Below are 11,755 nucleotides of genomic sequence, written 5' to 3' on the forward strand. Positions count from 1 at the left end.
TACACACGTCTCCTGAATATCCCTATTTGAACAAATTGAGTGGTTGTCCTGATGGGACAACAGGAGGGAATGTGAAAGTGTACAAACTCAGCAATAGCATGATGGGAAAAATAGCCAACTTATGTAACCAAGTATAAGACAGCTGTGTCAGCTAAGTGCCAAGATCAGACCCTGACAAACTAGACAAAGCTAAGAATCCACATAATTGTATCATACAAGGCCAGAAGAGGGAAAATAGTGCCTGACCTTAGTAAAACCTGATAACAAAGCCACGATCTAGGAATGTCCTAATAACACAACCTCCTCATGACCTAGGTCCATCTGCGTCAAGGCATCATGAGGGCAGAGGTGAAAAACAAAATAGGACCACGTCTTAAATCCTCTAAAGACAAAATACTGCAAATAAGCCGAGTCAGGGTCTTTCCATGACAACATGTTTGATCAGAAGTTATGACTGTATTGACATTTTTGAACAAGGTCTGTTTTTGTAAAATGATACAGCTTTTGTATAAATATTGAACGTTTTCTCCATGTCTTTGCGAGCTTGAGAAAGAATGAGCAGGTTTACCTTAACAGCTCTCTCTCTCTCTAACCTGTAGCCATCTGCATGCAGACTTTGGTCAATAAAGACAAAGTTATTTATCGAAACCGAGTTGTAAAGTTGTTTTCTTCACAGTCTTGGAGTAGGAAAATTTTTAAAAGACGACACCCTAGTCGCCACATTCCGGCACCTGTTCGGGGAGGCTGTTACGGGAATCGAACCGTGCTGCTGGCATGCCTTGGTCTGCTTTTAAAGCCAGCGATTTAGCCCTGTGCTAAACAGCCCCTGTCGACAAAGCTAAACAGCTTTGTCGTCCTATGTTGGCTGCCACGTCTTCAGCCGTCTAGATGCTGAGCTTAGGAGTTACCTCCCTACACTCCTCTGCCTCTCAACCTCCTTGAGCCTTTGTACGGTCTATCCCTGCTCCTATTTCTTAGATTCTCTCTCCTCCTTTAAGTCACTTCATATCACCCAACCTTTTTGACCGAGCTTTCGATCACATCAACTAATGTCTCAGGTGCCTCAGTCTCAAATACAGTGTGATAATCACTGCTGTAAGCACCGTGAGATTTTTCACTAAAACTTAGCACTATATAAATGCAGGTGGTAGCTGTTGTACCTGTGACTTGGAATTTCTGGGTCAAACGATACACTAGTTAAAAACCATTGTACCACACAAAGGTTATCTGCAAACGCACTGGAACAGTCTTTCAAGCATCTTTCATATGAAAATTCATCAGCACTCACTGAATATAATGAGAATGGAAAAACATTTGCACAAAAGAGGATGTGGAAATAGCTGTCTGCTCTCTGGTGTCTGGTCTAATTTAAAAAAGGAAATTGGAGAATCTCGGATAAAAGGGAGTAGAGCAATGAAAATAAAATGAAAATCGCTTGTCACAAGTAGGCTTCAAATGAAGTTACTGTGAAAAGCCCCTAGTCGCCACATTCCGGCGCCTGTTCGGGGAGGCTGTTACGGGAATTGAACCGTGCTGCTAGCCTGCCTTGGTCTGCTTTCAAAGCCAGCGATTTAGCCCTGTGCTAAACAGCAAGATGGAATGCTTACAGACTGAAATCTAATCGAGGGGTTCAGATGGTTTAAATATAGAATAATGGATACCTGGGAGAGATTATAGACTGGAATCTAATCGAGGGGTTCAGATGGTTGATATATAGAATAATGGATACCTGGGAGTGATTACAGACTTGAATCTAATCGAGGGGTTCAGGTGGTTTATATATAGAATAATGAATACCCGGGAGTAATTACAGACTGGGATCTAATCGAGGGGTTCGAGTGGTTTATATACAGAATAACGGATACCTGGCAGTGATTACAAACTGGAATCTAATCGAGGGGCTCAGATGGTTTATATACAGAATAATGGATACCTGGCAGTGATTACAGACTGGAATCTAATAAAGGGGTTCAGATGGTTTATATATAGAATAATAGATACCTGGGAGTGATTACAGACTGGAATCTAATCGAGGGGTTCAGATGGTTTATATACAGAATACTGGATACCCGAGATTTATTGTGCGTATTTGAGTGCAGAGTACAACAAAGTTCACAGGCATTTGTATATTCATGACTAGATAAATACCCTTCGCTCTTGACAGCTGGAAGCTGCTTCTTCAGTTCTCCCTTGTCTTCTGCACTCAAGACATTGAAGCCCTTCAGTTGGGTAGCGCTGTAGGTGGGCAGAAAGCCAAGTTCTGCTTTACTAGCCACAAAGCAGTCAGGATGGTACCAGTGATCGATCATCCCCAGTTGCGGCTTCTCAGTGTTGATCATTTTCTTGGAGATACGGACGGTATCCTGTTTGGTAGAAATGCAAAGGATTTTTCAAGAGCGGTGAAACGTGGGAGAGGTGGTGAGGTGAGGGAGGAAGGATGGCTGGATTGCTTAGCTATACTTTCTGCTCAACCACTTTAACCACTCACGCCCTCCACCCCGATGCACAGTGGCAGCAGAGTGTACCATCTTCAATTTCCAATGCAGCAACTTACCGAGGATCCCTCAGCAGCACCTTCCAACTCCGCCACTTCTACCAGTTGAAAGTATAAGGGCAGCAGGCACATGCAAACATCGCCACCTGGAGATTCCCCTCCAAATCACTCACCACCCTGACTTGGAAATGTATCGGCCGTTCCTTCGCTGGCGCTGGGTCAAATTAGTTGAACTCCCTAACAGCACGGCAGATGCACCGACACCACATGGACTGCAGCGGTTCAAGGAAGCAGCTCGCCACCACCTTCTCAAAGGCAACTAGGGCTGAGGAACAAGAGTCAGCCTTGCCAGCGTCACCCATATTCCAATATTGAATGTAAGAAAAGGACAGTAAATGCCTAAACCTCCAGCAGCAAAACATTAGCCCTTTCGCCAGAGGCTCCTCAACACACCCACAACATGCGTTACCACGTGTCATACTGAGCCTCATGCTGTGGGAGGAAACTCTGAAGGAAGCCAAACTCAATTCTACCCTCACCAGACTCCCATGGAGCTTCTTTCCATGAGGAATAATGGTTGTTGCTGTTAACAGCGAAGACCACTCTGGCACCAACCACCAAGAAATCCTCAGCGTAACACCTCAGGCAGATGGCAACACCTCTGACAGTGCGGTACACCCTCAGTATTGCACTAGAGTGTCAGCATGGATTATGGGCTCAACTCTCTAGAATGGGACTATAATCCACCGATTCAGAGGGAAGAGAGTACTATCCACTGACAACTAAATGAAAGTGAGATTATTTTCCTCCTGCATTACCGATGCAAATTTTAAAAGTACATAATGCAAAATGAGGCCCTAACTCCCAGTCTGTGTTATTCTAACCAGGCACCAACTCCCAGACTGTGTTATTCTAACCAGGTCCCAACTCCCAGACTGCGTTATTCTCACACTTCAATGTCAGGAGTGACTTCAACATCTCCTCACCTTTTCTATTTTTTTACTGCAGCCTTTACATACACTCCTGTTCGATTTGGCGTATTCCACTACAAAGTCGTTCAGGGTCTTCTCCCCTTTTCCGTCTCCCTGCTCGCCACCTTTTCCTGTGTTTAAAAAAAAATAACACATTTGACCAGGCAACGCAGCATAGAAACCCGATACCTACATATTTAATAAGGAACCCACCGGCGGTCAAATGAGTCAATGTTTTGGCCATACAGGTATCACAAAACAGCCATAATTTATGCCTCATGGTTTCAAACTTCTTATATGCTGAAGAGACTGGTGTAGCTGGAATTGACTCCCTCTAGGCAGCAAATACAAGTTTGTTTGTTAAAGACAATGAAGGGGAGATTTGATAGTGTCCCAAATTACAATGATTTCTGAAAAGACTATACCCAAAGGAAAAAACATTAGAGATGTAGTGAAAAAGGAGTGGGATTTAATAGGATAGGTGGCATGATGGGCCAAATGGCCTCCCTTCTTGTGCTTTATCATTCTGTGATTAGATGGTCAGGGCATAAATGAAGTTTTAAAGTGTGTGCTCTCAGCAATTTGTGGATATCTCAAACTGCTGAGGCCAACCGGTCTTAGTGTTAGAATTTAACCCTTCCCTAAACTCCAGGACAATGACATTCATTGGGCGGCACAGTGGCTAGCACTGCTGCCTCACAGCACCAGGAACCTGGGTTTAATTGCAGCCTTGGGTGTGTGTGTGTGGAGTTTGCACTTCTCCCCACGCCTGCGTGGGATCCTCCAGTCTCCTCCCACAGTCCAAAGATATGCAGGTTAGGTGGGGTTACAGGGAGAGGGTGGGGGAATGAGCCTAGGTTAGCTGCTGTGTCAGAGATTTGGTGCAGACTCGATGTGCCAAATGGCCCCCTTCTGCACTGTAGGGATTCTATGTCAAATAGAGCACCCTGGCAAACAGGAAATATTATGGTAGATAAAACCATGATGCTAGGTCGCCCAGGGTCTCAGGCACAGCTCAGGCAGGGTGGGAGGACAATCACAATGTAAAACTACAAACATGCTCCCATCTTCCTCATGCACAGAGGCTGGTTTACACGAGGCAGTAAGGACTGACATCACGAGTTTGGATGTTCAGGTGGGTTTTTGCCCAAGAATTTGTACTGTGAAAATATGGTTGGTGAGCTGAGATGGCAGAATCAGGCTTCCAATGTATTTTTTTTTTTAAATCAGGAGGTTTACTTTGGAAAAACATAGCCAAGATTGTACAACTGAAACATCGCAAGAAACTTTGTTTTCAGCTTTGAATGAAGTACATTAAGCATCTCAATATAGGGGCAGCATGGTAGCACAGTTGCTTCACAGCTCCAGGCACCCAGGTTCGATTCCCGGCTTGGGGTCACTGTCTGTGCGGAGTCTGCACGTTCTGTTCCCCCCATGTCTGCGTGGGTTTCCTCCGGGTGCTCTGGTTTCCTCCCACAGTCTAAAGATGTGTAGGTTAGGTGGATTGGCCATGATAAATTACGCTTAGTGTCCAAAAAGGTTAAGTGGGGTTACGGGGATCGGGTGGAGGTGTGGGGATTGAGTAGGGTTCTCTTTCCAAGGGCCAGTGCAGACTCAATGGGCCGAATGGCCTCCTTCAGCACTGTTCTAAAATTCAATAATCTATAATCAGATGACATGAATTGTCAAGTTACCAAACCACCTAACCAATCAAAACCACTGCTACACTCAGCTTTTTAAACATTGTTTCACTTTATCAAGCTAATTAAAAATAACAACCATTTTGAATAAATGTATTTATTGCTCTTCGAGCTGCCTGGACTGAGTTCAAATGCACAGGTGAAGAGAGGAAACGCAGGGGAAGGGAAAGAGATAACTGGGAGAAGGACAGTCCCTTTTCTCATTCTAATTTGTTTTTTAATGTTTTGTTTTAGTTTAATTTTGAAAGCCAAGTGGAAGAGGTTTGAGAGGTAGAATAAGTTGGGGCTTTAAGCTTCAGCTAAGTGACAGTGGAGGAAGGGAGGATAAAGAGGTCGTAGGGAGAGTTTCTAGGATGTCGACAGTAAAAACATAAAAGTCAGAATATATCGTACCTCCGCCCGCCCCTCCAGTTTCAATGGCCTTTTTGATCTTCTCTTGGTCTTCCCACCGAAGGTCCGACAACCCGTCAACATCCGCAGGCGACACCACCCGTGCTCGCTTCCAGAAACAAGCATAGTGGTGCCAATGGGGCACCTTCCCGTCAAACATCGGCGACTGCAAGGGCACACAATTCACAAAACAGTCACACTGGGGCAACATCGGCGACTGCAAGGGTACACAATTCACACAACAGTCACACTGGGGCAACATCGGCAACTGCAAGGGCACACAATTCACACAACAGTCACACTGGGGCAACATCGGCGACTGCAAGGGCACACAATTCACACAACAGTCACAGTGGGGCAACATCGGCGACTGCAAGGGCACACAATTCACAAAACAGTCACAGCGGGGCAACATCGGCGACTGCAAGGGCACACAATTCACAAAACAGTCACACTGGGGCAACATCGGCGACTGCAAGGGCACACAATTCACACAACAGTCACACTGGGGCAACATCGGCGACTGCAAGGGCACACAATTCACACAACAGTCACACTGGGCAACATCGGCGACTGCAAGGGCACAATTCACACAACAGTCACACTGGGGCAACATCGGCGACTGCAAGGGCACACAATTCACACAACAGTCACACTGGGGCAACATCGGCGACTGCAAGGGCACACAATTCACACTGGGGCAACATCGGCGACTGCAAGGGCACACAATTCACACTGGGGCAACATCGGCGACTGCAAGGGCACACAATTCACACTGGGGCAACATTGGCGACTGCAAGGGCACACAATTCACACAACAGTCACACTGGGGCAACATCGGCGACTGCAAGGGCACACAATTCACACAACAGTCACACTGGGGCAACATCGGCGACTGCAAGGGCACACAATTCACACAACAGTCACACTGGAGCAACATCGGCGACTGCAAGGGCACACAATTCACACAACAGTCACACTGGGGCAACATCGACGACTGCAAGGGCACACAATTCACACAACAGTCACACTGGGGCAACATCGGCGACTGCAAGGGCACACAATTCACACTGGGGCAACATCGGCGACTGCAAGGGCACACAATTCACACTGGGGCAACATCGGCGACTGCAAGGGCACACAATTCACACTGGGGCAACATTGGCGACTGCAAGGGCACACAATTCACACAACAGTCACACTGGGGCAACATCGGCGACTGCAAGGGCACACAATTCACACAACAGTCACACTGGGGCAACATCGGCGACTGCAAGGGCACACAATTCACACAACAGTCACACTGGAGCAACATCGGCGACTGCAAGGGCACACAATTCACACAACAGTCACACTGGGGCAACATCGACGACTGCAAGGGCACACAATTCACACAACAGTCACACTGGGGCAACATCGGCGACTGCAAGGGCACACAATTCACACTGGGGCAACATCGGCGACTGCAAGGGCACACAATTCACACGACAGTCACACTGGGGCAACATCGGCGACTGCAAAGGCACAATTCACACAACAGTCACATTGGGACAACATCGGCGACTGCAAGGGCACACAATTCACACAACAGTCACACTGGGGCAACATCGGCGACAGCAAGGGCACACAATTCACAAAACAGTCACACTGGGGCAACATCGGCGACTGCAAGGGCACACAATTCACAAAACAGTCACACTGGGGCAACATCGGCGACTGCAAGGGCACACAATTCACACTGGGCCAACATCGGCGACTGCAAGGGCACAATTCACACAACAGTCACACTGGAGCAACATCAGCGACTGCAAGGGCACACAATTCACACTGGGCCAACATCGGCGACTGCAAGGGCACAATTCACACAACAGTCACACTGGGGCAACATCGGCGACTGCAAGGGCACACAATTTACAAAACAGTCACACTGGGGCTACATCGGCGACTGCAAGGGCACACAATTCACAAAACAGTCACACTGGAGCAACATCAGCGACTGCAAGGGCACACAATTCACACTGGGCCAACATCGGCGACTGCAAGGGCACAATTCACACAACAGTCACACTGGGGCAACATCGGCGACTGCAAGGGCACACAATTCACAAAACAGTCACACTGGGGCAACATCAGCGACTGCAAGGGCACACAATTTACAAAACAGTCACACTGGGGCAACATCGGCCACTGCAAGGGCACACAATTCACACTGGGGCAACATCGGCGACTGCAAGGGCACACAATTCACACTGGGGCAACTTCGACACTGAAGGATGTTGGCGCTCATAACCCTTCCCCAATGATGGTGTGCAAGTCCGAATTGTTTTATTAACACTGAGCTGATTGATTGGCTAGATAGCCTGGAGCATCGAAAAAGGAGGAAGGTAAGAAAGAAAATAGCAACGTTCAGTGACATCAGAATTTTACAGACCTTGAAATGTCGCCACTGTTGTATAGTAGCAAACATGGCGGCCAATCTGCAGCAAACCTACAGATGCAGTTAAGTGACATCGACCAGATAAATGTTTGAGCGATGGTGACCGACAGATAATTATCGGCCTGGAAAGACAGCAAAAGCTTCAAAATGGACCCGTGGGATCTTTTACATCCACCCGAGGGGGCAGAGGGGGGCCTAGGTTGAACGGCTCATTCACAAGTCAGCACTTCACAATAGTGCGGCACTCCTTCAGTACTGCATTGGAAGTATCAGCCTGAATTATATGCTCCAGCCTTGCGGTGAGGTTTAATCCCACAGCCTTCTAACACAGAAGCCATACTGCTACCCAGGGAATCTCGGTCTCCAGCAGGTGAAGATTTGCAGCTTTTCTCTTTGTTTTAGGTTTGTGAAGGGAAACAACTACTTGGACCGGTTGACTGTGTTATGTAGGTGGACTGCAATCTGATCGTTCACGGTGTCCCAGTTTAGCTTGGCTGATAACATGTTCGCCTCAAAGTCACTCTGGCACATAATGTAGGTCGAGGCTTGAAATATTTTTTTTTAGCTGAGAAAAAGTACTTTACTCAAAGAGCGTAACAATTCGTAATGGGTCAAAGCAACAAGAACCCACGGGTTTTTGTCTGTAGTGATCTGGTACAAAAGGATGGAACTTTATTTTTGTTTTATACACGTTACATATTCAGCAAAATATTCCTGCCACTTCTGTGAGAGCTTACAAGTCAAACGTCACCCAGGGTTTCACAGCTTATTAAGGAGGGAAAGAAAATGTACAAGTTACAGATCGAATTCAAGAGCAAACAAGGGTGCGAGCTGGGACCAAAGGATTGCCTTTAATCCAAGGCTTAAATTCGGTGGGGGATTTATCCCCTTCACTGGGTTCCCGAGGCTTGAAATATTAAAAGCTCAGTAACCGCCCTTGAACATCCCACCATCCTGTTACATCCAGAGTAAAGAGCTCCATCGGCATTTCTTCAATAAACTGATCAATATTTATAGCCTTGCTTCTTCGTCCAAAATGGCTGCAATGAAACCAAACTGCAAACAATTCCTTGCTCCGAGATCTTTGTTTCTGGGAGGTTATTGGCTTTTTGGCCCAATCTCGCATCCAACATCAACCAAACGTGGCCACGGTCTCTGCTCCACTCACTAATCCTGCAGCCTCACAAACCCGAGCAAGATGAAAATGTATTCTCTGTTGCCGTGTAAATGCCAGGCCCTCTTTCCCACCAGGGTGCGAGTCGGTAGAGCAGGGGAATCTCCCCACCCCACAGTGCCAACATCGCTGAAGAAAAGAGGCATTAGCTGACCATTAACTGCCTGTTCTTTGTGGGATCTTGCGGTGCACAAATTGGCCGACGCTGCTTTACTGCAAGAGTGTGACGAGGCCTCCGGTAAACCTTGCACTCACCGTCAACAACAACAATAACATGTAATTATATAGCACCTTTATTGCAGTGATAGATCCCCAAGGGGCTTCGCAGAGACGATCAAACAAAACAAAACACTGAGCCACATGAGGGGCTGTTAGGACAGGGGCCCAAAGTTTGGTCGGACAGGCAGGTATAAGCAGCGGCTTGAGAAAGGGAGGGCGATAGCTGGGTTTATGAGTGGGATTTCCCAGCTCCGGGGGGGGGGGGGGGGGGGGGGGGGCCGGCATGCAGGTGAAAAAACTGCCCCCCTCCCCCTCCTCACAAAAAGAGCGGGCAGCGCATGGGAATGAGTCCCCGCAGACAGCTGTTGGAACTATTTCAGAAACAGTTGGACGCTGCAGTGGAAGGGATGAGCGGGACTGCAGGGCATTTCTGCAGGAAGGAGCAAAAAGATGGGTTCAACGGCCTCCCTCGTTCACAAGGATGGTCATCGCTGTGATATTGCTAACAATCCAAGGTAGAAAGATTAATTCACCGTAATCCCCAACATATCATTCTCTTCGAGAGTATAACACTTTTATGGAGCTAGACAGAGTGGTTGCGGGTTCCTCGGGGGGGGGGGGTCGTCTCTAGACCAAGTGGTCACAATCTGAGGATATGGGGCAGGCCATTTAGGATGGAGTCCAGGAGAAATACGTTCAGAGTGCTGGAAGGGTAGCCTTCTCTACCACAGAGGGCCATGGAGGCCAAGTCACTGAATATCCTTCAGGAGATGGACTTCCAGACTCTAAAATATGTTTGGGGGTATGGGGGGGGGGGAATAGAGGATTTGCTATGATTATATTGATTGGTGAAGCAGGCACGAGGGGCCGAATGGCCCACTCCTGCTCCTATTTGCTGTTCGACAGGGAACCCTAAATCAAGGGTCATAAATATAAAGACAGAAACAAATAAATTGAGTAGAAATCGAGAAAGTTCTATCCGCTTGGGTGGTTAAAATGGGAAACCAGTCACCAGAGTAGATGAAGGGAATGGATTGCATATATTGGAGGGGAAGCTAGGTAAGCAGGAGGGAGAGAAGGAACCGGACAGATTTGCTCATGGGGTTAGAGGGATGGGTGAAGACTCGTGTGGAGCATGGCATGGACCAGGTGGGCCGGACAGCCTGTTTTTGTGCTGAGAAATTCTCCGTAAGCGCTTCTGCCACCAGCAGCTTGTGGCCTGGAGCCTACACCGCTAGCGTTATTCGTAGAGACAACTCTGCACTGCAAAATGACAGAGCAAGGCTGTTGTATGCCTTGTGCCAAGGAGCGTACGATCTTTTTTTTTTAATTTAGAGTAACCAATGATTATTTTTTTCCAATTAAGGGGCAATTTAGCATGGCCAATTCACCTAACCTGCACATCTTTTTGAGTTGTGGGAGTGAAACCCACACAGACAACTGGGAGAATGTGCAAACTCCATACAGTGACCCAGGGGTGGGATTCTAACCTGGGGTCTTCAGCGCCGTAGTCACAGTGCTATCCACTGTGCCACCGTGCTGCCCAAGGAGAGTACGATCTTGACTGGCACCAGGTACGTAAAGCTGCAAGGTATTGCGTTCCACAAGACTGGCATTCCTCACCTCAATAAGCACAAAACTCACCCAAACTGAGGGACGACTAACCCACACCATTACAATGCCCTTCCAGCACGACAATACTGAACAGTGGCAGCACAGGAGGTCATCATTCATGCCCATTAAATCGGGTGGCAGCTCGCTACATGAGCAATTCAGCCAGTCACACAATACCTGCCTTTCCTTCAGAACCCCTGCAATGTTCTACCCCCTCAGGTATTTATTTAATTCCCTTTTGAAAGCCATGATTGAATCTTCCTCCACCACACACGCCACTTTCTAGCCGTACTCTGCATAATGGTGCCATTCACTTTGTATCAGTGTCCCCTGGTTCTCAATCTTTCTGCCCACAGGAACATTTCCCCCTATCTAAACCTGCCCTCTCTATTCCACCCAGACACTCCATGATTTTGAAGAGTTCTATGAAATCCCTTCTCCAACCCTCCCTTCTCTAAGGATAACCCCAGGTTCTCCCAATTCTATCCTCAGACTGAAATCCTCCTGCCTTGGAGCCATTCTCGTGAAGCTTTTCTGAATTAAATACTTGCAATTTAGTATATGCCTGTATTTGCTACTCACAATGTGGTCTCCCTCTACATTGGGAAGATCAAACACTGCTTTGCAGAGCACCCCACTCAATCTGCACGCCCTCTCGAAAGCTTTGGCCTTCCTTCGAAAGTGTGGCGCCAATGATTAAGGCGTAATATTTCAGTTGAGGCTGGACCAGTGAAGGTTCATTTTAACGTTCCAAAG

At 47.4% G+C, this 11,755-nt stretch overlaps 1 protein-coding gene across 1 annotated transcript in view; it reads right to left on the reverse strand.

Annotated features, from left to right (window-relative positions):
* Window positions 1–11,755, reverse strand: part of parp1 (poly (ADP-ribose) polymerase 1) — a 114,386-nt gene that overhangs the window by 97,030 nt on the left and 5,601 nt on the right. Inside the window, exons 2-4 of the mRNA XM_072500222.1 lie at window positions 5,559–5,721; window positions 3,481–3,596; window positions 2,149–2,363 (exon numbers count right to left, since the gene is read on the reverse strand). Coding sequence (XP_072356323.1) covers window positions 2,149–2,363; window positions 3,481–3,596; window positions 5,559–5,721 — 494 coding nt within the window. The remainder of the gene's footprint in view (window positions 1–2,148; window positions 2,364–3,480; window positions 3,597–5,558; window positions 5,722–11,755) is intronic.

Source organism: Scyliorhinus torazame, chromosome 4 (genome assembly GCF_047496885.1).
Source record: "Scyliorhinus torazame isolate Kashiwa2021f chromosome 4, sScyTor2.1, whole genome shotgun sequence".
NCBI lineage: Eukaryota > Metazoa > Chordata > Chondrichthyes > Carcharhiniformes > Scyliorhinidae > Scyliorhinus > Scyliorhinus torazame.